The 27,519-nt window shown below is 42.5% G+C and overlaps 1 protein-coding gene across 1 annotated transcript; it reads left to right on the forward strand.

Moving 5' to 3' along the window:
- Positions 1-467: 467 nt before the first annotated feature.
- ZNF488 (zinc finger protein 488) lies at positions 468-25,675 on the forward strand. Its single transcript, XM_062001698.1, has 4 exons — positions 468-585; positions 13,183-13,405; positions 22,166-22,394; positions 24,313-25,675. The coding sequence occupies exons 2-4, from the start codon at positions 13,187-13,189 to the stop codon at positions 25,503-25,505; spliced, it is 1,641 nt and encodes a 546-aa protein (XP_061857682.1). The 5' UTR covers positions 468-585; positions 13,183-13,186; the 3' UTR covers positions 25,506-25,675.
- The last annotated feature ends 1,844 nt before the right edge of the window (positions 25,676-27,519 follow it).

The raw sequence follows: 27,519 nt of genomic DNA on the forward strand, positions 1-27,519 counted from the left end.
TACCTGCAGCTGCCAGAAGAGCCTCATATTCAAAAACGTCGCCAGATCCTCTAAAGGACAACAGACAAGAAGGCGTTGGCTGCGTTTTTGTTTGGTCCGGGCTTTTCCCCTCAAATTTAAAAGAAACTCCTCTTTTTGAATTACCGTTATAAGGAGGAACCCTGTCCACTTTCTGCGCCTCCTTTCCCGCGGTTCGGAGCCGCTGCCGGGATGGCGTCTGCCTAGGGAAGTGCTCCGCACCCCCCGCGGCCGGGGCGGCTGCGGGTCTCAGGGGCGGGGGCCGCCCCGGTGCCGGGGGGCTGGGGGCAGGCGCTGCGGTAGGCGTTTCCCGGGGTCTGCTCGGGGCGGGCAGCCGCGGCTAGGGAGGCGGGTGCCGGCGGGCCGGGGCGGTGCGGCGGTGGAAGGCTGCCGGCGCAGCTCTTGGGGGCCGTGCGGCCCCGGCGGTGCGGCGCGGAGTCCGCGGGAGAGCGGCTGCCACGGTATCCTGGGCGTCGGGCTGCTCCCTGCGCGCCGGGAACGGGGCACAGCGGGGACCGCGGTGCCGGAAAGCTCTTGTCCGCCTGCAGCCTGCTGCGGGACCCCTAGGTGAGAGGGGCTGCGGCTGTCTGGAGGTGGCGCCGACGGAACAGGGGGAGTCAGTTGGGAGGGCCAGGACACGGGGCAGCGCCGCACCGTCCGTCCCGCCCGTTCTGGCTGCGAGGCCGCGGAGCGCTGCGCTGCCCGCCCGGGAGCGGGAGCGGGTGGCGGCCTGAGCGCACCGAGGGGTTCCCCAGCCCGCCCAGGCGCTGCCGCAGCTCCGGGACCTGCTGTGCCTGGGGCCGGGCTGCTTCCCGGGGAAGGGTTGGCCGGGGAGCAGGTGAGGGCACGGGGATGCCCTTCCGTGACTAGTGCTTAACCCCGACCTTGTCACCTCCCGCTTCTATGCGGCTTCGAGGGGCCCCAGGGAGAGTCACCCGGACGTCGGTTACCGTCCCGGGCTGCCGGGGGACGATGCGGAGGCGGCTCAGGGCGTGGGGGAAGACGCCTCCCCCCTCCGTCCGCCCCCCCGGCAACCCCTTTTTCTCCCTCCTGGATCCTCTGGATCATCAGTTGCCCTTTTTATTGGTTACAGCTCTCCTCATCCTTCCCATTTCGACAGCTGATAAGAACGCCGTCGCGGTTTTAGGTACTTACTTAGGATCTAATTGCTTTAAAGAAATCGATGAACTTTCTTTGGAATAGCTCACATTGTTATTCTCTATTTGTATCTACTATAAGAATATCCATGTTCCTTAGTAGAAATTTCCTGCCGGTTAAGTAAGTTTAATCTGCTATCCTTGTCACTTTACAACGTCACATTTGCAAATCCTTCCTTGAGAAGGTTTCTGTAGGAATTCAGCCAACTAGAAATGTTTTAATTACTTTATTCTGTGATCTGACAGGTACTAGTTGGAAGAAATGTCAAGAAAAAGTTGATGGAAGACATGATTTTTAAGTAGTTTCATGGTTTTTTATATAGTTCCTCGTAATTACAAGGCAATTGTGCTTATGCATGAAATTCAGAATTTCATTAGAAATTGTTGTTCAGGATCTATCCCTTATTTTTTGCTTTAAAATTTGCAAAATTTAGTGCTTGACAGCTCTTGTTGTCATTTATTAAAGATAGTTGGTACAAGGGAGAGGGATTTATAGGCAATAAGAGCATTGGGAGATTAAGATTTATTTTTTTTAACATGTAGAGCTACACCAAAGCATAAGATAACTCCTTGAGAAACAAATTTGCTTTGTATTTAAGCATCTTCCAGTACTTCAAAACAAAATGTAGATGCCTTATAGAACTTGAGATATCAACTTATAGGCAAAAAATAGCTTTGTAGCCATAGAAATATTAAGGTAAAGTCAAAATATTGCTTTAGCTTCTATTATCTGAACAGATAATAAACAGATGAAAGAGAACAAAAAAAAAATCAATATAAGGAATTACAGATTGTGCAGAAGATCTGGGAGAAGAAATTAGTTGCCTCAATCCTAGTATGTTGTCTGTGGCTATTTCTGTGAATCAGTATAATTTTCTGACATCATGATCATATGTTACTTGCAAATGCTATTAATAAACATGTCAAAGAACAGAGTATTTTTGGGGAAATAGATTATTTTAGGTCAGACCTATTTTAATTTACAAAACTCACTTTCTTTTAAAAGGTTTCTTTGCTTTATTGTAGTGTACAACAAGTTGTTTGCATTGTTCTCCACAATTTCACATTACATAGTGTTCCTCACCTCAGTCACTTGCTATTACTGTAGTTAACATTATGTAATAAGTTTAGCATTAATGTAAGTAAGATTAATATAAGTTAACATTACTTAGTACTGTTGAAGAAATATCCACTATTGACCACGTGAAAGTGATTGATCTTGGTTTTAAAATATTTCACTTCCAATACAGATGGTGAAGATGCAAAATCAGAAGAGATTCTATAGCTGTGTGCACAGTTATTTGTATGGTTGTGAATGCATGGACGTGTGTGTGTATATATATATATATGGATCTTTGTATATGCTAACACACCAATATATTTGTTTCTAGAAAGAAACATTTAAACATATAACATTTGTCAAATATAGAACTACCAAAAATAAATAGCAGGATTATTAAACAAGAACATACCTTACATATATTGATCAGATAATGGAGTTTCTTTTTATTTGTGAAAAAGTAACATGAATATGAATTGTATGAAGAGAGAGAACAAATGATTTATGACTGTTTTTGCAAGTTACACATTATTTTGATTCAGTCTTTTTCTGTTCTGTTCATTCTGAATGTATTTGGGTTGTATTGGTTGGTTGATTGTTTGCCTGGTTGTATCTCCCTTTTCTGTGGATACAAGTAGGGAATGGTGGTTTTGTCTGTGTGGATGCTTGAGTGAATGAATAAATGCACAAATCTGTGTGAGAACAAATGTGTCAGCACAAATTGCCATGGTCAGGGCTGCTATTTACGTGAAACAAACAAGGATTTTTGCTGAAAGTGGATACACAGGTTTGTGTGACACATAACTTTCTTACAGTACCTTGACAGATGAATTCTCGCTTCCCTCTCTCATGGAATAGCTTTGTTGCTTTAAAATGTGTGTTTGTTGTACACTTTTTTTGTGTATAAGAAAAGTAGAGGCATTTTTCCAATCACTCTCTCACTTTTCCTGGTTGTTCCCTGTAAAATTCAAAGCTCGTGTGACATTTTGAGACATTATGTCTACTGCTGAACAGTGAGCAATGCCAGAACAGCAGGAGCAGAAACCAGCCCAAGTCTCTGAGGTGAGCACTAGCACAATTCAGGTCTGGATTATGAAATACTGTATGGTCTAAACTGAAATATATCCATCCAGTGTACTGCATGGGCTATACAGCTGAAATGATGTTATTTCATAACATTTACAGACTGATAATCCTGTCTGAAGAGTTAAAACATGATCCCTTTATCCTACAGAAACTCTATTTTTTAGGTCTTAGGCCTACAAACCACAAGAGCAAAGTGGTCGATAAAGGTAAAGCTTCCGTTACACAGAACAGCTGTAATCCAGTGAAGAGTCAGCCCTTCAGTACATGCTGTATACAAAAAAATGAGCCTTTGAAAGCCATCAGACTATAGAGCTGTAGCCAACTCCTCTTTATCCACAGGTGGATTGTTTGACTTGTGAATGACTTGCACATTAGGTCAGATGCAGCACTAGATAGAAGCACTAATTCTGCCTCTGGGGCCAACTGGAAAGGAGTATTGACGCTTTATTCATTGTGAAGCCATACTTCTACATTCAGTCTTTCTGAACTGTTGAGACAGCAGAAAATAAACATCCTTTCTAATTAGAGTATTTCTGTTGTTCATTGTCCAGCTTAAAACATCAAGAGACCTCCCAGTGCCTGCACTTTTGGTTCAATAACGGGGAGGTACGGAACAGAGACCTCAGTGACTCCGTCACCCATATTCCACTAGCATGAAAACTTCCAGTTTACTACAAGGTCTGCTAAATCAAAGGCAGCTCTATGTGGAGCTATGCTGATCCTGTTGCATCTCACATACCAGCAAATCAGCGTTAACCAGGCATTCCTGCTAGGTGAGATAGTCCACTTCTCTCCTGCCTATCCTGTTTCCTTCCTTGGAAGACAGTAGTAGTAGAAATAGGGATTAAGTGTGGAAATTTCCTAAGAATGTAGGGAAGTTGTCATTTTGGTTGGCAGGACTAGCATACATGACTCTACCAGGACTTGTTCAAATCTCAGTTATTTTCTAGTTCAGGCTAGATCTCACAAGCTCAGGCATTTTGTTCCTGGGCTGCAGGTAAGGAGAAAAAATTTTCTTCTTGTGGCGATTTCTGAGAAGTGATTCAGTCTTCATTTACTTTGGAGAATCATCTCTGTACGTCTGTGGGGCAGCTGACATGCACCAGAAGAGAGTCGGCTTCAACTTTCCCGTCCTCAGAGAAAATAAGAAAAAACTTGGAAGCTTTCTGCCTTCAAAATGGCTCCTGTATTTCCTAAGACTTGCTTAAGGAGCATGTGAAACTTGAGATATTTACTTATTTCCAAGCAAAGGTTTTAGCTCTATTTTCTTCATTATTCCCACTGAAGTTTGAGAGATTGTACGCAATAAAAAGATTTGGCAGCTTCATGATTCACTAGGCTGGGTATCCAGCCAAGATGTAATGGTGGTTCATCAAGAGCTGTCAGCTTACATTCCTTATACTGAAGATTTCAGGTGGTAAAAGACAACTGAAGACCACAAAGCCTTGACATGGTGAGAATTGGAGAACTAGTCCCTGAAGATATCGTGATTATACAACAATCACCTCATACAAGCGTCCCAAAAGCTTGGAGTTCTCTGATTCAGAATAACAGCTCCAAATTGAACTCCCACTCCAGAAGGGGCCAGTTTCTGGAAAGCCAAAGCAGGTATCAGGCTCTTCACTCCAAGCTGCCTCATGATCTAGGCAGTGAGCTTCCCTGTTTCTATGCACTATTTTTAGAGGCTTGTCAGGTCAGAGTTGTGCAGCCGCTGTACAGGATGGTATAGTGAAAGAAAGCTGGGGATGCCTGGAATGCCAAAAGAAAACTCTTTCATGCATCAGGCTAGCTCAGTCTCAATTTTATTCCAGTCTCTTTAAATTCAGTTCATCTCTACGGTCAGCAAATTCCTCCTAGGTGCACAGCTATATTTCCTTCTGGTTCTTCCCAGATACCTAGCTCACTTAAGCTGCAGGGGCTGAGTCACCTCAGGAGTACAGGCGGGCAGCAGTATATTGAGGGTTATTAGGAACTGAGAAGAGAGATACTCACGGTATGCACCAGTTATAGCCTTGGACAGTAAAAATATTCCAGTCTCCACAGGTTTTATTATCATTATCTCAGTTACTTCATCATTGCTAACTAAGCTGTTCTTAACATATAGATAGGAAGTGTTCTCACTGACAGAAAAAGGCTCTCTTGGGATCAGTTGTCTCCTTGCTTCTGTGCAGAATCATCACTGGGATCCAAATTTGCTACCACTGAAAATGTGAGGGTGAAAGAGTATACTGAGAGCTCAGTGATTCAAGGAATATTGTCTATGGGCTATTTCCAAAAGATGGACAGGTTGTTAAACTTGAGACTCATAAATAAGTGATACATTACTAGTTTTCTTTCTTAAATTCAACAGTGTTTCTTTCCCTTCTAAGGTAATCCAAGACTTTTGGATACTCTGCTTGCTATATAAGGTCTTTCTGGGAGATGGAAAACCCACAGCTGGCTTTGTTCATCCTGAACAGGCTGGGAATGGCAGCAGATAGCTTTATTTGCCTGTCCTGTCCATGTACACTTGTACATTTTTCTTACATACGCAGGAGTTTCAGCAGTAAAGATGTGAAGGAACTGCTTCATGCCCAAAAAGAAGCAACTCCCACACCTGTGCCCAAGCTGAAGCACAGAATCTCTGTCTTGCATCAGCAGTGAGTTAGAAGAAATTACTTGTTTAGACTTTTCATGCTTTAAAAGGACCTTCTTAGCTTATAATTGAACAGACTTAGGAAATGGGTTGCAGTTTCTTTGAGAATTTATTTTGTGGTTCTGGAATTACTTAGTTTATCTTTTAAGACAAGAATTCTCCATCCATTTCTTGGATTTCCTGTCTGTTACCTTCAGTTTTAATTTTAATTCTTTGCAGTTTAAAAGTTGAATAAAGAGTGAAGAAAAACTTGCACAGAAGGAAAGCAAACATGAAATCCAAGAAATAGGTTTTCTCATTTTTCCTTCTCTGATGGAATTCCTTTCATGTGTTAAGAGTCCTCAGTTCTTTTTAACAACAGAGAATAATAAATGCTGAAGACAGAAGCACTCTGTCTGCATCAGCTCAGCTCCCTTAATATCTGTAGTTTATTGTGCGTGACACTGTATGTCTGATCATGGATTCCTCAGACCGACAGACCTCCTATTGAAATCAAAGGCACTTTTGGCAGCGGCCACACGAGTGCATTGGCAGGAAGTCACAGGTTACATGCTTCAGGGAAAACGCCGTCACACTTTTGAGCAGAGAGGAGAAAGTTGAAAGGTGTAGGTAATTATGGTTTCAGTATTTAGTATTTTTTTTTCTCCTTCCAGTTTTGTTGACATGGCAAATGCAGAGCTACACTGTTTACATTAATTCTTGCTCTGGAGAAAGTCTGGAGGAGATGTAGAAATGGTTGAGGAGACTGTGGGATCAAATACTCTAAAAAAAAATTTTATGAGTAAATTCCGTGCTGTTTTTTTTCCAGCTATGGTAATTGATTTGAAAATGATCACTATATGCAAATTAATCCACAGTTAAAATGGAATGTAAAGGTCAAATGGAAGAAGCTGTTCATGTTTTTAAAAGTTTAATTAAGAGAAACAGTTTTTATTATCTCCTTCCATTTATAATCGTGAAGAGCTGACTTAACTAATTAAGTTATAGCTTAGAAGGTTTCCTTCTTGCAAAGATGACTCATTTGTTTCCTTCCCACTTGCAAAGTTGATCATAATATTAAGCAAGGCTACCAGTACTTTCGTGACCATTAAGAAACTTCAAGTGATGCCACAGTTCAACATTGTCACTGTGGAAAGAAGAATCAAGCCAAGTCCTGGGAAAATAGAAGGCAGGAGAAACTTTGGTCAAATTAGCCCTGGTACGTTTAGACATTTCCAGATATTTCTTAGAAGAGCTTGCAGTGACATCTGAAGGTGATATAGTAGAAAACCAGAGGTGTCAAAACTAGCTCAGAACTATTCCTATGCCTTTCTCTTACTCCCCCTCTCTAGAAGTATGTTTTTCTCATGAGTTGGGCAAAAAGTTTTCAGGAAGGCAGAAGTTGTAATCCTAGGTAGTTAATGGGATGGTATGCAAGTGCTAGAAAATGGGGAGAGAGATGGGGAAAGCCACCTGCAGGGTTCCAGCTTAGAAGAGCATTTAGGAAACAAAAAGATGACTAGCAATTTGTGGTTTTGCTTCTGGAAGCAAACAGGCTGAGAGCAGTTGCTGTGAGCACCATCTATTTCATGTGCTTTTTGATGGAACATCCACAAATGCATAATCCATAGGGAGTTGCCTGCCCATAGGTACTTGTTTGACAGATCTGTCACACTTCTCAGAAATCAAGATGCAAAATCTATCACTCAGGGACATGCTATATGTGTATCAGATACTCTCTGGGGGATGAAAAGTCCGTTAAACAACAAATCCCTAAACTCATCCATATGAGAATTTGCATCTGTGACAGATAGAATATGGAGAGTACCATTGTCTAACAGGTGATCTGACTCCAATGTGATACCAAAGCACTATAAATATTCATTTTATTTCACCCTTTCAGAGACGTGGGTGTGGGTGAGCCCAGAGGGATAGAAATTGCTTATGCAGAAGATGAGTGAAAAAAAGCGAGATTATGTTCCATGAGGGGGATCATGTCTTTGTGAGGCAATGGCACTCCAAGCATTGGCAGTTTGAGGCAAGCATATCATTGACCGCATGATACAGAGCTGAAGAGATGACCTTCATAAAGAGGCTTATGACAATTCTCTAAACTTTGCTATATATTAGAGGACAAGTGAATTAGTCAGGTATATAACAGCTAGCCAATCCATAAGAAATGAGAGCACGGCAGAATTATTGTTCTGTGAAGGAAGTAGCCAAAATGAGGAAATTGGTAATGTAAGACAAGAGTAATCAGTTAGGTGGAGTCTTGGAGGACTCTCTATGACCATCTGTCTTTCACTCACTATGTGAGGAATTCACCTACTTCAGGCTGTCGAGGAAAAATGCCAGGCATTCTAGTATACCTTCTCCATTTCCCATTATGCCTCCTGTTGTAGATTCTTAATAAGTATGACTTTCTGTAGGCTCTGAATATTCTTGGCAAAGATGTGAGATTTGCATTGAGACTGAATTTAGAGTTAAAGAAGAGCTCAAGTTCGTGGGTTGGTTTAAAATTCTCATTCAGGTTCAAGTCTGAGGTTCCTGAAAACTATGGCATGTTTTTTTAAAAAATAGGCATTCTTTGTTGTGTCTTAAGTTTTGATTTTATATTATAACCAGATGAAAAACATGTAGAGGTTAGTCTAGATCCAAAACAAACTTCCATGCAAATTGAGAGGTATTACAGATTTATATTCTGGCCTACTTACATGTGATCTTACTTTGTTCTAGCTCGTTCCTGTAATCCATTTTAAGTGCTGCAGGTGGTGCTGCTATATTTCAGCCATGCTAAGCTATCTGCTGGTGCAGTCAAGCTGCATTGATCGTTACACAGCAAGCCTTCTGCACTGCATGCTGCCATGGTGTAGTCACGCCTGCTGACCCCCTTGGAGAATCCAGCAGATGCTGTTCTGTCAGCAGTCAGACCTTGCATACAGTCATTCTTCATCTGTCTCTGAGTTTTCAATGAGTGGTGTCAGGATTGAAAAGAGCAGGGGTGATTAGGGCCCTGGGCAATCTCATGCCTATACCCTGTTGAGATTTACTACTGAAAAGTGTCAATGAGTATTTCAATGGACTTCCTAGAGGAAGAGCACTGGGTGAATTTAGGCTTGGGATGCTGTTAAACTTTCCTGAGCTTTGCTGAAAGGGCACCTCTATGAGCATTTTCCAAACACTGCTATCCTCAAACTCAAGGGAGAAAGGTAAAATCTATGTTAACAAAGTTTCTTTAAAAGTGTCATGCACCCTGACAAATTTGTGTTTGTTTGTTTGGTTTTTTTTAATCAGCAAAAACCATTAAAAAGTGATTTTAAAAAGTTTGCAATGTATAAATACATGACCTAGGTTGTCTGCATGTGTGTGGAAAACCTCTTTTGTGCTGCAGCTGCTGAGTTGCACAGATCCAGCCCTAATATTGCAGTAATGCCTGTAAAATTTTCATACTTAGCTCCCATTACTTCTTTTGTCCATGGTCCTTTTGTCTCAGTTCAGCTCATCTGGTTTATTTCTTTTGCTGCACCAGTATTTCTTTACTTTTCTGTTCAGAAAGTAAATAAATTTAGCTCCTCTCTCTCCTCTCAAGTCATGTTTCAAGATTCAGTTTTTGAAGAGGTCACTATTTCAGTTCTTCAATATACAGGCTGTGGCTAGCAGAGAACCCCCTACCACCACTCACATGTTCAGGCAGCAGGACTTCTTCCAGTACTGTCCTGTGGATGTATTTACATTTTGCAACAGAGACCTCTGAGTGAGTGCTGTCCCAGGTCAGAAAGCTCACAGGATGCAGGGCATCCTTTTGCATGGGTAGCAACTCATTTTTGAAAGCAGTACAGTCATGATTGCTCACTGTTGCAAGCTGATGAACTTGCCTCTGTAACAAGCTGAAAGCTTGTCCATGCAGGGGGAAGAGCTTGCTTGTGCTATTTGGAGACTGTAGAAAAAAAGATTCACCTTTATTTTTCTAAAGATGCTGCAGAGTATCACTACTCCTCACTCCAAGTGCCAGCAGCACATCTTTAGCCTCTCTTCTCTACTTCAAAAAGAGAACACTGTAGATTTAAACTACACTCCCTACCTGACATAACCCTGACCAGACCCTATAAAACTCCATAACTTTGGAAACACCTAACCTCCTATGTGAGCAGAGGGTGACAGAGAGAATGACCTACTTAGGAGGAAAGCAATTCATATCTGACAGGGTGCTCAGAAGCTGCAGCGATGCAACAGTTGAACCACCCAGGCTCTCGACTGTCCTGCTGTTGCTTGGTCTTGGGATACTTTTATACTGAGATGTTACACTAGATGGTGCATTTGACAAATTATTTGAAAAGATTGATCTTCCCATGCCAAAAGCTTTTGGCACATGGCTGACTGTAACAAGCTCATTTGCTGTGTAGACAAAGTACATCCTTTTCATAATTCACAAAACTGACCCTTATGTGCAAGAGTTGAACATGACCACAGCTGCCAAGGCAGCACTGAGGCTTTGGTTTTTATGCCTCTAGATTTGGAGATTTGTAGATTTTTTTTTCCCATCACAGATCTTTGACTAATTCACAAATCACATAGAAACAAAGAAACTGTAATGGCATATGGAGTTTTAGGGATACTTGAGTTTGGTTAGACAAGAGATCTGTTAGAAAATATCTGATATTCCTTATTAACCTGCATTTCCCATATCCCACCAGTCTAGGTGAATTAAATAGAACTCCAGATGTGAATCTATTGATATATTTGCTGGAGAATAAATACTGACTTATTTGCCCCATGGCCAGATACCTTTGCCATAGGGCAGTGTTTCTCATGAGAAGCAGTACCTTCCCTTCCCCTCCCCAGATAGGAGGACTAGTCCTCAGGCAGGCCTGAGGGATAGTGTGAATGGACAGACTCCTGCCCTTCCCTTTGGATGTGTGGAAGCCCTTCTGATTTAGGATTTAGGGCAAACAGCACACACATTGCTGAGAACTGTTGCCATCTTTACCGGGGATCTGAGAAGAGCTGTCCGGGTTGGAGATGTGGGCTGTGGGTGTGCTCGGGAGAGAGAGCCAGAGGGCTGCAGACTCACCTTGTAGGAAACAGTGATAAAGTGTGTCCAGTCGCTTTGTGAATCTTTCTTTGGGATGTATATTGTGGCCGGAATCACTAGGTGGTGGTGTGACACTGAAATCTTACTGGTTTTCTTGCTATTGGCACATTTTCAGTCTTCGGAGAAGTGGTTCTTGTTAGGGTTGGGTTTACAGTACTGCTGAAGCAGAGAGGTGTAGCAGGCAGCAGTAGCTAACTGTAAGGCAGTGTAGCTTTTTCAGACCCTTATATCTGTGCTTGGGCTGAAATTTCTGGAGGAAGTCTGACTGCACACAGGTAGCACCCACCCTCTTCCTCGGAGATGTGTGTGTGCTCAAATTCAGTCTCCTCCCCCATTGAAAGCTCAGCTTTGAGCGCCCTGAATTTGTTTCCTTGGGAGTGACAGTAGTGTGCCAAGGCACAACACTCTCTTATATGCAGAAATGCAGATGAGTTTCACAGAAAGGGAAATCTTAGTGTGAGGAGTTGCTTTCTAAGGTCATAAGTGGACAAATAAAATAATGGCAGAAGACATTAAGGAATTTTCAAATATCAATTCCTTAGAAAAGGAACTGGCTCTAGTTGTAATTAACTTTTTCTCGTTTAGAGGATTTTAAAAGCATTTTTAATCTCAAATTTGTTTTCTGATTGGTCTGGAACTTTTATTTTTTAATATTATTTAAAATAAATATGCATTGACTGTTTCCTTTTATAAAAAATTGGTATAGTTTAAATGGAAACTCACACATACATATGAATATGTTGTTTTTATTTAGGTAGGTTCTGTATATTGTGCAAATAGTTCCTATCATTCTATTCTCACACCGATAGTAACTTTCGAAGATGTTTGGGAAACGAGGCAGTGAAAGTCATTATTGACAGTAAGCAGAAACCCAGTCAATTCTTCTCCTAGTGACTTATTTCTGGGAAGCTATCTGATTTTTTTAAAAAAAGAAAACTTTATGTCCCACTCTTTACCTTGTTTTTCTGGTTTGGGCCTTCATCTTTCAGATATTTACTACTTACTGCATAAGTAACCATGTATTTTGATATTTCAGGCTAAGGCCTTAGACCTTGCCTAGAAGAAATTATACCAAATTGACTATATTGATTTAGAAATTGATTTAGTTAAATCAGTGCAGCTCTCCTGAGCACTTTATATCACTTCAGTTTAAGTCATGAGTCAGTGAGTAACAAATTCTGTTGGCAGAGAGTAAGAAAGATTAGACTGGATCTTCAGACCTTCTATCTCAGTATTTATTAGGCTAAGGCCTCTTCAGAGCTTGCTACTGTTCTCTTTAATTTTCTCTGCTTAATGGACCTGATCCAGCTCTTGATGGTGTAAATGAGGGTTTTTGTATGACCTCCAGCTGGGACCTGAAGATGGCAATATCTTTATTAAAAACATAGAGAAGCTCAGAATGACAAATTACTCAAACCTGCCTGCTCACTGTATACAGAGTTCTCAGATTGGGGCTTATATTGCAGAAATAGCCTCTACTCTCAAAAAAATGCAGTATTCTACATTCAGGGCAGGAAAATTCATTCCCTAAAGACAGCTATCTCAAGTAACATTATGCTAAGAGTAACATCATGCAAGAGTCATAATCTAATTTGATTTTCCCAACAACAGATAAGTAAGATCTCACATATATTTTGAGATAGGATGAAAATAATATTTTTGTCAGTCTCCACAGATTTTGTGCATTCAGGTTGGATAGACTCTGGACTCAGGTTATTCCTGGATTTATATTGTTGTTGTTGCCCTTCGCTGCCTTCCTTCACACTTTACAAACTATTACTAATAAATAAGAATATCTGAGAATATGCTGAACAAGAATATTCTGAATTCCACTCACTGAAAATTTTGCTTACTGTTCCCAAGGCTTCCTATACCTGACTGGAGAGAATAGCAGTGCAGCAGCCATTGAACTCTTGGAGTGTTTGTGTATTCCAGAAGAGAATAAATCACATGTTTAGAAATTGAAGATTTTAGTTCTGTTCAAAATAGTTTTTCTGAACTGGATGTTAATAAAATTGTAAACTCTATCACCAACAATGTCCTGTCATGCTCTCACAATTCACCTACAGCTCCTGGAAGTCTTTATATTGTAAGTAGGGATGTCCCCTTCCATTTCCATCTCTATTCCAAATGCAATTTCTTGTTTATTTTACAGGTTTATGATGGAACTTACATCTTTGCCCAAATTCCTTTGGACAAGTGACAATAAACTTCTACATCACCATTTTCCAGACGTATTGGCTACTGTTCATACCACACAAGACATTCCTGAAGAAGTGGTTTTTGGACCATGCATACTCCAAAACACCCTGCTGGACACTGTAGCTTTTATTGCTCTCAAATGTTCTGATAGACGGAATGTCCACTATGTTTTTAAGGTAGGAGAAAGCAACAAAGGTAGGAGAAGTCATATCACAAAATGTTACACCATTCCTGAGAAGGTAACTTTACCAAGCAGTAGATTTTTGGGTTTTTTAAGTACAACTAACACCTCCTTCAAAGAAGAGAAGTAGCCAGTACAATTCTGGTTTATGAGCTGTGGACTGGGGGGACCTTAGTGAAAACTGTTTCCCTTGAAGGAAAGATACACGTTTCTACTTCTATGCTGTGGATTGATCTCCTGCTTTAGCACTGACTGGGAATAGGAGGAAAGAAGGATAAATAGTTCAGAAACTTCACACTCGGGTTTTGTCCTTACAAAGGACAAAGGAGGCTTCTCAGGAGGTGCGACAGCCCTGTGAGAGCAGAAGGGGAGTACTGTGGCATTGCAGTGGTTCATGCAGGTGGTACATTCATAACATTCATTGTCAGATCTGAGTGAGCATGAACCTAGTTTGCTCAGTTATCTAGAAAAGTAAAATTACAATGGCAGTGATCTCAGCACAGGCTGTATGAACTGTAGAAGATATCTGTGCTGCTTTTGGCTGGGATGGAGGTAGTTTTCTTCTTCTGTATAAGACTGACTGATACTGGCACTGGTTGATTTTCTGGTTTATTGTTAGGGTTTGAGTAGCCACAGTGCCTGTTGCCAGGGTCCGAGTAGCAGCAGCAGTGGCTTTATAGGGAGAGAACACACAACCTTGACATTATTAGCACCAAGCAGTAGTAACCGTGACAGTATCAGACAGGTAACTAGTCCAAACAGTCTTCAGGCAGCCTCAACTTCTTGCTATTAGTACAATCCTGCTGTTACTACAGTCTCCTAAAGTTACCTTAGATATGTTTGTCTGTGTTACAGCTGCACTTTCCAATCACTGCAGAGAAGTCACAGACATGTCTGTGAAACAAAAGGAGCTGTCATGAGGGAGTGTTAACTCTCCAGTGCCATTTCCCTAATTTTGTTGTTCCCTAGCCACTGCTTATCGTAACATTTTTATTTGGACAATGCAGATTCTCATACTAGCCTCTTACCTTGGCTTTCTGGATCTTGGAGTTCATTTGAGTCATCATTGGTCTAGATGAAAACAGGGAGGTAGGGTTTTACGATATGAAACAAACAAATTTCCCACATGATATGGCATGGATGGATCTGGGAGATCCAGGTTTTCCTGAGATTTCTGTGCTCTGGAGGAGAGAAATCCCAGGGAGTATGTGAAATACAGAAGATGTAGCAGTTGGGAGATAGCTGTTTGGTGATTTTGCTTTAAACAAGTGAAGAAAGGCAAGACAAGGCTTCAGGCTTTTTCTGTTTGTTTGAATCTGGCACAAGTTTTGTTGCTTCAACAGTGTTACTAGTACTCCAGGAGAACCACAAGCTCTTTGGAGAAAGATCTCTCCTGAAACAAAGATTTATTTATGGAATATTTCTATATGTCTCCTGGGAACTTGTAATTTCTGTAAACTCAAGAGCGAGCCTCAAAGGTTTCTACATTCGAAGAGCCCTCTAGAGGCATGTCTTTAGTGTTTCGCTACATTTGAGCTAAGTAATTGTTATGCAGCCATGAAATTGGATGCCTCACTTGGCTCAGATCTCTGTTTTTTTGGCAGTAAATACATCAAGTTCTGTGCAAGTAGCTGTTTCAGATGCAATTGGTGGTCCTATATCTTGTTAGCTACTCAAAAGTAAACCTTCCAGAATTTAGGAGTTATTGTTAAGCACCTAACTCTATGTGTATAGACAATTAACAACTCAGTCATGATACTCTGTTATTGTTGTGGTGCTGAGGTGCAAAACAAGAAATAGATTTTGATATGCTGGCTGTAGTACAAACAGAATTCATGCAAGAAGAGTTTGGCAAGGTGGATTCTTTGCAGCTGAGGTTCATGTTCATCACAGCTCAGCAGCAGTACCTGCAAGACTTTGGGGAATATAATTTCTAACAAGAGTTTCCTCATCTTGATTTTTATATTTAGTCCAAAAGTTCTTTGTTTTCTCTTTTACCCTCTTGGAGACCCAATTTGAGCTCCTTGGGCCAATCTGTATGCTTGGGCAAAGAAAATGTTTTGGCACAGGTGATTCTTTCCAGCCAGTCATTTGCCCTAGAAAAGCAATCTGGCCCCTTACAAAGCTATCTGTCCCACTGAGTTCCTTTTCCCCCTACAGTTTCTTGTGGGTTCCAAGGACGAGTCTCTTCCTTCTGTGTCTGCCTCCATAGCCCAGATGTCATTGCGGCTGTTGGACTATGAAGACTTTACCTCATGTATGAGTGCAAAGGATTCATCTGAGGGATTGCCACCTCCAGAAGAGGGTGGACTTGCAGGGTTTATAGTGTCTCTAAACACATAGAAAAACTAAAGCTTGTTCATGCTTCTAGTTGACAGAATGCTGATCTTGTCTTCTGTCCTTTACTCCTCCCCACCTTCTTTAAGCTCTCAGCTCTTTCCCTGGAGTCCTGGTTCCTGAAGAAGCTGTGTTCCCTTTGACTTTGCTTAGAGCACTGAGTGGAGGCTCAGTATTTCTGAAACAAAGAAACTAATAAATGACAGCCTGTCATAGCTATGAGTTACAACCACTGTGTGTGGGTGGGTGTGTTTGTGTCACTGTCACTTTTGAGTTTCTGAATCATTGTTAATTACCATAGCGCTTAGAAAGAACCAGTTACAGGGCATGCTAATTTATTTTCTCCCTTATACTAAACAACTCTTGTCCTAATGCTTAAAGTTTCATTCATCTATTCAAGCTACTAATGTGGTCATACTTTTCAGAGTAGGCAATACAGAGAGTTAAAAACAGAAAGAAGTAGCCAAAATACTGCTTCTGATACCAAACACCAATGAATGGCTGCACTGCAATTAGTGAAAAGCAGAGACATACATTGCTTGAAGTGAAATTTAGACTGTACTTGTCATTAGACATTTTTCATTTCCAAACATCTTTCTAAACAATGACTTAGTGCTTCAAAAATTAGTTGAGGCTTTTTATGCATGTAAATATTGCCCTTGATCACCCTGTATTTCAGCCTCCAAGCTATGAAAATCTTCCCCATCTTTCAAATACTGTAGAGGACACAGAAATGCTGTGGTAAACATCAAGGAGAGACCTATAAAGAAGTAAATTATTCTCTGTTCAGAACAAATGCAATAAAGCAGCTGAGAGCCACACACTGAATGAGGAAGACAAAATCAAATGTTTTATAATTATTTTATTTCCATGGCAGGGTCAACCTGTGACTAAATGACTGAGATGTCCTGTGGAGAAAGTGAAATAAGAATATATCTCCTTATTATGAAAAGGGAGGGAGATCATACAAGTGCTTCCCATTCCTTTATTTATTAAAATCATTTTTTTTGTGAAATCTAGCCAAACATATATGCAGATGTTATCTCCTTGGGGTGTTGAAACAAATAACCAAGATTATTTGTTCACCCCCTGATCCACATCCTTTTATGTCAGTAAAAAACTCCATGTACAACCGTGCAGACTGTGTGTGCATTTCCAGGCTCACACTGTACTGGATCTCACAACCCCAGACCACAGCATTCACACCTCTCCTGACTCACATCCCATTTTCTCATGGGACTGAAACCCCTATTTATAGAAGCACACACTTTCTGTACCTTCTGAGGTCCACACCTGACAGTTCTGTGAGACAACCTGCATCAGAAAGAGGGCATCATCCTTGCCATGAATGAGCCAGAGACTGAGCAGCATACCATCCCTGGAATTGCCATGAGAGGTTACACAGGAACGTTGGTGTCTGTTTCTCCCTCCCATGCAGCTGTATTTCTAGAGCTCACAGAACTCACACCAGGGAAACCTTCTTCTTATTGTAGGATCATAAAACTGTTATGATTGGAAAAGACTTTTAAGATCATGAAGTCTAACCACTAACCTCACTAGTTATTAAGGCTGTCACTAAACTAAAGCATGTCCCTCAGCACCTCATCTACATGTCTTGAATATCTTGAGGGATGGTGACTTGAACACCTCCCCAGGCAGCCCATTCCAATGCTTAATAACCCTCTAGGTGAAAAAGTTCTTCCTAATGTCCAGTCTAAACCTCCCCTGGTGCAGGTTAAACCCATTTCCTCATGTTCTATAATTCGTTACTAGAGAGATCGACCCTCACCTCAATACAACTCCCTTTTGGGAAGTTGTAGGGAGTGATCATATCTCTGTCCTCTTAGCCTCCTTCTCTCTAGGCTAAACATCCCCAGCTCTCTCAACCACTCTTCATAATACTTGTCCTCTAGACCTTTCATCAGCCTTGTTGCCAGTCTCTGGACATTCTCCAGCACCTCAATGTCCTTCTTGAAGTGAGGTGTCCAGAACTAGACACAGTATTTGAGGTGCAGCCTCACTAGCTCCAAGTATAAGGAGACAATCACCTCCTTGGTCCTGCTGGTCACACTCTTTTGATACATGCCAGGATACCATTGACCTTCTTGGCCACTTAGGCACACTGCTGGCTCATATTCAGCTGCTGTTGATTAACACCCCCCAGGTCCTTGTCTGTAGGAAATCTTTCGAGTCACTCTGCCCTGAGCCTGTAGTGTTGCCCGGGGTTATTGTGGGCCAAGTGCAGGACTCAGCACTCAGTCTTATTGAACCTCAAGAAATTGGTCTTGGCCCATCTATCCAGCCTGTCAAGGTCCCTCTTAAGAGCCTTCCTGTCCTCAAGCGGGTCTACTCACCCACCCATCTTGGTGCTGTCTGCAAACTTACTGAGGGTGCACTTGACCCCCTCATTCAGATCATTGATAAAGACATTAGAACAGACTCCAGCACTGAGCCCTGGGGACGGGCTACCAACTGGATTTAACTCCATCCACTATGACTCTCTGTGCCCAGCTATCCAGCCAGTTTTCCACCTATTGCAGAGTAGGTCCATCCAGGCCATGGGCAGCCAGTTTCTTCATGAGGATGCTGTGGGAGACTGTGTCAGAAGCCTTACTAAGGTCCAGAAAGACCATATCCATAGCCTTTCCCTCATCCACTAAGTGGGCAACCTTGTGACAGAAGGAGATCAGATTGGTCAAATAGGACCTCCCCTTCATAAAGCCATGTTGTCTGGGCCTGAACCCTTGGTTGTCCTGAACGTGCCTCACAATGGAACTTAGGATGATCTGTTCCATAACCTTCCCTGGCACTGAGGTCAGGCTAATAGGCCTGTAGTTCCCAGGATCCTTGGGTGTTACATTTGCCGATCTCTGATCTGCTGGGACCTCCCCAGTGAGCCAAGACTGCTGGTAGATGATGGAAAGTGGCTCGATGAGCACTTTTGACAGCTCCCTCAGCACCTTCAGATGGATTCCATCCACCCCCATTGACTTCTGTGTGTCGAGGTGGAGCAACAGTTCACATACCATTTCCCCTTGGTCTAAGGTGGCTTCATTCTATTCCCTGTCATTGTCTTGCAGCTCTGGTGGATGAGTGCCCAGAGAAGAGCTGGTTTTAGTGTTGAAGACTGAAGCAAAGAAGGCATTAAGTACCTCAGCCTTTCCCCCTTCATCCATTAAAGGGGGAAGATTCCCCTTAAGCCTTCTTTTGATGCTAATATATTTGTAGACACTTTTCTTATTGTCTTTTACAGTAGTGGCCAGTTTAACTTCTAGGTGAGCCCTGGCCCTTCTTATTTTCTCCTTACATGGCCTCACCACTGCCTTGTAGTTCTCCTGGTCTGTCTTCCCTTTCTTCCAGAGCTCATAGATTGTCTTTTTCCTCCTGAGCTCCAGCAGAAGCTCCCTGTTCAGCCCGGGTGGTTGTCTGCTCACTGACTCACCAACTTGCACAGAGGAACAGGTTGATCCTGCCAGCTTGATCCTGCACCTTTAAGATTTCCTTCTTGAAGAATGTCCAGCCTTCCTGGACTCCTTTGCCCCTCAGGACTGCCTCCCAAGGGACTCTGGCTACCAACTTTCTAAAAAAATTAAAGTCTGCCCTACGGAAATCTAAGGTGGCAGTTTTGCTGATCTCCCTCCTTGCTTCTGTGAGGATTGAGAACTTGATTATTTTGTGTCCACTATGCCCTAGAGAAGTTGGCAGCCTCCAACCATCCAACCTAGTGATGCCCTAGTGAGGTTGGCAGCCTCCAACCATCTCATCCCCCCTAAGACCTTCTTTGTTCGCAAACACCAGGTCCAGGTCCCTCGCTGTCTCACAGTCTGTGTGAGGAAATTATCTTACACACACTCCAGGAACCTCCTGCACTGTCTCCTCTCTGCTGCGTTGTATTCCCAGTAAACATCTGGTAAGTTGAAGTCCCCCATGAGAACAAGGGCCAGTGATCTTGAGAGTTTTCCCAGCTGCCTAAACATCTCTTCTGTCTCCTCATCCTGGCTGGGTGGTCTACATCAGACTCCTGCCGTGACATTACCCTTATTGTCCTTACCCCAATTCTTACCCATAGACACTAGACCCTATCCTAACCATCTTTGACATTAAAACAGTTAAGACACTCCCTAACACAGAGGGCTACCCTTCCACCTCTCCTGCCCTGCCTGTCCCTTCTGAAGAGCCTGTAGCCATCCAAGAGTCTGTAGCCATCCAGTGCCCCACTCCAGTCGTGTGACTCATCCCACCACATTTCTGTAATGATGACTATATCACACTTCCCTTGGTGCACAATGTCTTCCAGCTCTTCCTATTTGCTGCCTGTGTTGCGCACATTGGTGTAGATGAACTTCAAGTGGGTTACTCATCCAACTACCTTTCAAGGGGAAGAAGTCCTAAGTTCCTCATTACCATTTTCAGATGAATGCTTGTCCTCCAGTACAATAACCCTTCTTTCCCTGCTGCCACAAAGATCTTCATCTCCAGCTTCCGCCGAGATGGCAGACCCAAGGATACCCAGAGCAGACCATCCCTCAGACTCTGGTATGCTGCCCCCAGGCTTATCTCTGTCAAGCCTGGTATAACCCCTTTCCCCCTTCAAATCTAGTTTAAAACCCTCCCAATGTGCACTGCTAACTCTTGTCACAATTGCTTTTCTCCCTCTTTGTGACAGACGTATCCTGTCCCTTTTTTGTCACAAGAGTCCAAGGCATTTCAGTTTCACTGGAGGCTTGTACCTCATTGTGGAAGCCTCTGTAGTTCTCCACCTCTACCCCTCTAATACTAAAGAGTCTATTAAGGGTTTCCTGCAGCTCTTTTGCCTGATGCTGCAGCTCTTGAACTTGAAGGCACTTGTCACACATATTTACCATGGCAGCAGATATATCTAAACAATCCACCTGCACTGAAGTACCCTTGCTGACTGGGTCTGTCTGGGTGGATGCATCAATCTTCCCTTTTCCCCTTCAAATCTAAATTAAAGCCCTCTCAATGAGCCCTGCTAACTCTTGATAGTTTTCCCTCTTTGTGATAGATGCATTCTGTCTCTTTGAATTATCCCTTGTGCCCTGTAAAGTGCCCTGCACTCAAAAACCCCAAAACTTTGTTGGTGACACCAGGCTTGGAGCCACGTATTAATCTGTTTTGCCTTCCATATGGTTTTTTCATCCCTACATATAACCAAAGGGATAGATGAGAACACTGCTTATGCTCTTGATCCCATAACCAGACCCTGAAGTCTCCCTTAATAGTCCTTAGTCTCCTTCTTGACACTTCATCACTACCCACCTGAAAAATCAACAATGCATTCTGAACCGGGGTGGAGAGTCTTCTCACATCCTTGACCCGTGCCTCAGGGAGGCAGCAGATTTCCCTAAGAAGTGGGTCAGGTCTGCATATTGGCCCTTCAGTTCCCTTCAGAAGGGAGTGACCTGTCTTTTTGTTTTCTTCGGGGAAGCTGCTTTGATGTTGTGCACTGGTTGCCTGAATGGTGGCAACTGCTCCAGCTGGGGTGAGCCTTCATCCTGGTGACTGCTCAATTCTGCTTGCAGGGCTGCAAACCTGGTCTGTAAAGGTAGGGGCACCTGGGAGGATGGAGCAGTCACACAAGGCACTCCGCTGTGCCAGGCAATGACCTGCTGCCACTGCCCTCCATCCCTTGACTCTCTGGATTCAGCTGGGCTAAGAGAGGGAGGAATCCCCTGAGTTACTCCCCTGATTGACCTGCGAGGAGGGTAGGATCCCAATAGTCTATCTCTTGCTTACTCTCCCTAATACTCCTCAGCCTACTGACCTCCTGACGTAGCTCTACCACCAAGCAGAGTAGTTCTTCCCCACCTGGGCACACCTTGCACAACAGTGCTCCCCGTTTCCATCCTTGATAGAAGGCACCTCTCACATCCAGTCACCTGGGTGGCCACATGCTCCCTCTGCAGTTCAGTCTGGGTTCCAACTGAGCACAGGCCAAAGCTCTGGCTCTGAACTGAGTGGTTACCATTATTCTCCAATTGGTAGTACTTCTGATCAAACTGCCTGTGCAAACTGCTGTGCACTCGTGCTCCCCGGGGGCCATTTAAATGCCCCCCCCCCCCCCCCCCCCCCGGTTGCCTTGGCTCTGCCTCCTGGCAGGACCATCCCCTTGTGAGAGCTGCCATCTCCCAGTGGGCCTCCTTGCTGATCCCACACTTTCCCTGCTCTGGGAACCCCTGTCTCACATCAATCAGCTGCTCAGTCGCAAAAAACAAGCCTCGCTGATGCCTTATGTCTTGCTGACTGAAGGATGACTTCGGCTCTGGTGACACTGGTGAACAAGTTTGGGCGTACTGGGTCTGTGTGAAACAGGAAACAGGCTTTGCACTTGAACTTGATGGAAATCTATTTTGGGTCCCAAGATCTGAAACTTCCATTTTTGTGTCCTGTCTCACAGGTAGATGTTACATCTGTGCACAGTCCCACAGGACTGCCTTGGATGAGGCTTGTACAAGCAGCTACCAATAGCAAGGAGCAGAACTTGGAAGCTTACTTAGAAAACAGTCAGTTATATTATCGGTCTACCAGGAAAATCAACAAAAATGAGGAGCTGCTTGTCTGGTACGATGAGGAGCTTTCCAGCCTCTTGGGTTTCAATGAGATAAAAGCTCAGAGTCCCTGGAATGGTAAGTACCAAATTACTGACTGCAGGAGTCACTGAGGACTGAAGTGAGTCTGCAACTTCTTTAGTATATGATGATCTTGAAATAGAGGAAATAAAACCTGTCTAAGTCTTAAAGGTGATCAAGGAAAAGACCTTCTGCTTTGGAAGCTGAGCTGGAGGCATAGAGCAAGATGAAATTTGCAGTTCTCAATGCCATTTTTTGTTGCTGTGTTCCAGCAGAGAATGGTGAACTAGGGATTAATGCTAAAATTTTTGAACTGTGTAATGGATGCCTATGCACACGACTATCTTGGAATCTTAAAAGCCTAAAATATCAATTGGAAATATATCTTTTTTTATCTCATCGAAGAATTGGGTACAGGCTGGTGTTCAGCTTTAATCATTTAAATGAGTAGGGCTATAGAAATATAGAACAATCCAAACAGTACTGCATACAGCACAATCTGCCTATTTATCGTGGGACACAATGGAAACAAAGAAAAGGGCATGCTTTTTCTTCTAAGATGTTGCTAGAAATGTATTGCTCTAAAATGAATTGACAATTATTGAAAAAAAGGAAATCTAGATTACTGAGAGACCAAGCAAATCACTGTCAGGTCAATGCCAAGGTTGACTCCAGCTGTCATTTGCTCCAAACTTTGATCTGGTTAGACTGGAACAAAGCTCCTTCTACATTCCCTTTGATTTAAACAGAGTTTATATAGGCTGGTTAGTAAAGTTGTAGGTTGGTAAAGGTGTAAGCTGGTAAATTTACATATAATGTACTTGCCTGTAAATATTGAATTAATATAAATACATTAATAGCAGGAAGTCACTAAATAATTTTAACTGATTTTAGTGTGTTCTGTTAGTTTCTCTGTAGACACACACTGTTAGCCTTTTGAATTTACCAGAGCAAAGTGTTGTCTGTACAGGAAACACTATATGTAGACTCAAGACTTTAAACTATCAGACATAATGTTCCATGAGAATCAGCAGCTTTATTTTAGTATTAAAAGTTTAGTTTCTGTGGTCTGGGAAGTGATCAAAGTTGCGCTAAACCTACAAATTAGGGATTTAGTTCACCAATTAGGGATTAGTTCACTAATGGGCAAACTTTTCTATGTAACCCAGGGTTCAGGAGTTACCTGGCATCATTTTCACTTAAAAACAACTGTATGTTGTGAAATATTGTAGCATGGATAGTATTTACAAAGGTTAAGATGTGCCACGTGTAGTGGTCACTGAATTATGTACCATCTATTCATGAGCAATCAACTATCCCAATGGAGCAGAGATACAGTGCATTCAAAGATCAGAAGGAAACTGTTCCCCATTCTTCCTGCCCATCTCTGGCACTGTTTCACTTGGAACATTATTTTCTGAGCTGCAAGCATCTGTGCCTTAAAGCACATAAGAGTTTGCCAAACGAGCACATGTAAAGGCTTCAGGCATTATTGTCAGATGATTTGAGAAACATACAAAACTTCCAGAGTATCCTATGCAGAAAATAGAGGCTCATGTCAAATTCTTTGAGTCTGGATCTAAACCACATTATTACTTGAGTATGTAGCCTTTGACATTCAGCTTGTATTAAAGCCACTGACTTTCTTGGAAATGTAGACCAAAATCTAAGTTCAGACTTCAAATTGTCATGAAGCCTCTGTGGTTTTATATGGACCATTTTACATAATACAAACTTGACTCGAAAATCTAAATGAAAGCATTTCTGTAAGTAGCACATGGAGGCAAATATAAGTAAACCATTTTTGACAGCAGCAAGGGACCTGGCTCTGTGTTGGCGTTAGCTTTATCATGTGTAATTTTGTATGACACAGAGACGTTTTTAGTTTTTAACTTGTGTCAGTGACAGGTCAGGATCTTCATCCACCCATAATTTTACCTTTGCAAAACTTATCATCTGTTGTCTGTTTCTGCAGAGCTGAGATGCCAAGAATGCAACCGCATCTTTAAATGTGAGCATTCCTATCTCTCCCACGTCCGCTTTCTTTGTGTCCCAGAGAAGAGTGCCATGCTATGGAGAAACATCCAGAACCCTAAGACTGAAAAGAACAACTTAACTGAGCAAACCACCAATTTCCACAGCCTGGCAAGGGATCTAGATGTCAAAATGACAGCTTGTAGAGATGATACCCATGGCCTCACAGGAGAAAGGAGAGCAAAATCTGAAGAAGCTGAGAACAACAGGAGCAGGAAGACAGTGTTGTTGGAGAAAACTAATAATCTGAGGGAGGAACATAACTGTAGGGGCAAGGAAGAGGTTGGAGGAGAGCATGTGTTGGCTGGTTCTTTCTGGAAGCTTAGTTCAGGGAGGCAGTCAGCTAAAAGGGATGCTTTAGAGCTTAAGCAGAGTGCTTTCACTGAGGTCAGGAGGATGAAGGAGAAGCTGAGGAATGAGACATCACAGGAGCCAGAACAGGAGGATGGCACAGTCCCACTTGGTAAAGAGCAGGTATCAAAGGAAGTGTTGCTGAACTCCTCTGGTAGTGCATTCTCCTTTGTGTGGCCCACCAGAGCCCGAGAAGAACAGAAGAGTGCTTTTAGCAAACCCACTAAATGTCCAACAGACAGAGCTACAGTAAATTCTTCTCATCCCATGAGTGAGTCACCAAAGAGCCTGGGGGAGCTATCTGGCTTCATTGCCACCACAGACATCATGTGCTACAGCACTCTTCTTAATTCAAAGTTCTTTGTCAGTGATTTGTGTAGTGCTCAGATGCTGCAGACAGGCATCACTCGGAGCAATGTTTTCCCATATACCTCAGAACCGTGGCCCAAACAAGCAGGAGGACAGTTACACAACACAACCGCCACTTCTTCCTCCTCCTCCTCCTCCCCCTCCTCCTCTTCCTCCTCCTCTTCCTTGACTCTTCTCCCCCCCACCTTCACATCCTTTGGAGTGGCAGCCCAGAACTGGTGTGCCAAATGCAACCTGTCCTTTCGCATGACATCCGATTTAGTCTTCCACATGCGGTCGCATCACAAAAAAGAATATTCCTCAGCTGAATCCCAGTACAAGAGGAGACGAGAAGAGAAGCTGATATGTCCCATTTGTCACGAGTACTTCCGAGAACGCCATCATTTATCTCGGCACATGACTTCTCATAATTAAACCTGTACAGACAGATCTCACCAAGGGACTGGGCAGGTTGGGAAAAGAAGGGGAACATAATTCACTTGTATTCGTTTCTTTTTGAGTTTACATTAATTTCTGGCAGGAAATCACTGTTTACAGTAATTTATGATAGGTGCTTTGCAAAAAATAGAAAATGTTTACAAGAGTCTGAGTGGGTTGAAACTTTTGAAAACCTCAACCTAGTCCTTGTCAGTCTATTTTTGAGGAAATAAAGTGGCAAAATGAATGCACATGCTGTATTCATTTACAGAATTAGGAACAACATTGTTTTGCAAACAGAGTTGAGTTTGCTTGTATTTGATTTGCTGGTATCTGCACAGTACAGTGTAAATACAGAAATAACAATCACCTCATTGAATGAGGAATCTTTGAGCACTGAGAAAATCAGAGCTTATATGCATAAAGGAAAAAAAAATGTTTCTAGCAGCTTACATGGACTCTTACTCCTTTGTATTAGCTGGATCAGCTCTCTTACCAGATTTGTGAGTGTGAGAAAACCTTCAGTCTCCCTGACTCCTTGGCTTTGAAAGGGACTTGAAGTTAAGACTCTATCTCAAATTTGTTATTGTCAATAACTGAGCATTAGGCTGCCAATAGGCTCCTTTAAATCAGTATATCTGAGTTCTGTTATAGGCTCTGACACTTTTGACCTATCTTTTACAAAGTCAAATCAACCTGGACCTGTATCAAAATGTGACCTGTTGTCAACATCATTGTGTAGACAGGAAGTACAAAATTCTGCCTTGACGTGTGCTTGCAAGATCTGTGTGACTTCAGTAGACATATAGATGTGATGGAAGTAGAATTTGGCCAGTGATTTTCAGGTTTTGGTTATAGTAAGGGAAGCATCAAGGATATTTGAGTTACTGTTAGCTACTGATTGAATCTGTGCACATTCGTTGTGGATGATAGGCGCTGTTCTGCTAACAACTGGAAGGGTCCTTCACAGAATGATACAGGCATTCATGAGTTGCACTGCATTAGATCAGCTTGTCCATTCTCTGGTTTCTACATATGCATATTCAAGCTTTTTTAAAAAGAAAGTGCCAAATTATCCCTGTAGCTTGTCCATATGAGACATTTTTCATCTGCCTAGTTTGGTTTGAGTTCTGCTTCATCTCAGAAGCAGATGAGTTTATACTGCTCTGTGTCTGGGTGTGTTTGGGAAGCAGCAATCCTGTCTATTGTTACTGCAGCTCATCTAATTAGCCTTTCATTACTTTTTTAATCCATTTAGGTGCTTGTTCTTCATAGGCCATGATGTGTTCTTTAAGTGAGCATTTATCTCTCTTTTGTATAGTACTTTTTCAGGTTGTCTGATGTTTTTATGGCCTGTCTCTGAGCCTCATTTGCTATTATTCCCTCTCAGATAGAGAATGATCAGAAACCACTCAGAGGACATTGTGATATGCTTATTATTTTCCACCTTACAATCCAGTGTTTGTCTGATGCGTACTAGGCAGAAGAGACCCGCATGGACATGTTCCTATGCAACCTGACCTAGGTGAACCTGCTTCTGCAGGGGGCTTGGGCTAGATGATCTCTAAAGGTCCCTTCCAACCCTACCATTCTATGATTCTATGATGCCTAGGCTGATAATCCACGTACCAGCAATTAAACACATCTGGTGATTAAAAAAAACACCTGAGAATCTTAGGCTGTCTGTTGGGACCAACATATTACACTCATTAGCACCTCCTGGGAGATTTCTGTGTGTCAGGAGATTGTGTTCTTCCCAGTATATTGAACAGTGACACATGGCTGTTTCCTATTGACATAAACATGATTTACTGCAGGCTAACCACTGGCTCTGCACCTCAGCTTTATTTTCCCAACATAAAGTAACTAAGCTGTTACATTACGCCTTTGAATTCAGAAGACATAAATTGAGACTGGAGGTCTGGTTGGATTGTAATACAACTTTCCAATGTCAGTGGTGGAAGCTCTTTCACTGGGGTCATTAAAAACCAAAATGAACAAAAGCTTTGAA

The sequence above is a fragment of the Colius striatus genome, chromosome 8 (genome assembly GCF_028858725.1).
Source record: "Colius striatus isolate bColStr4 chromosome 8, bColStr4.1.hap1, whole genome shotgun sequence".
In the NCBI taxonomy this organism is placed as follows: Eukaryota; Metazoa; Chordata; class Aves; order Coliiformes; family Coliidae; genus Colius; species Colius striatus.

What these genes read in the sequence shown, in the direction of transcription:
- ZNF488 (XM_062001698.1), top strand. Translation starts at nt 13,187, where the DNA reads ATGATGGAACTTACATCTTTGCCCAAATTCCTTTGGACAAGTGACAAT. An exon ending in ATGTCCACTATGTTTTTAAG is followed by an intron (nt 13,406 to 22,165) that starts GTAGGAGAAAGC and finishes CCTGTCTCACAG; the next exon opens with GTAGATGTTACATCTGTGCA. An exon ending in AGCTCAGAGTCCCTGGAATG is followed by an intron (nt 22,395 to 24,312) that starts GTAAGTACCAAA and finishes CTGTTTCTGCAG; the next exon opens with AGCTGAGATGCCAAGAATGC.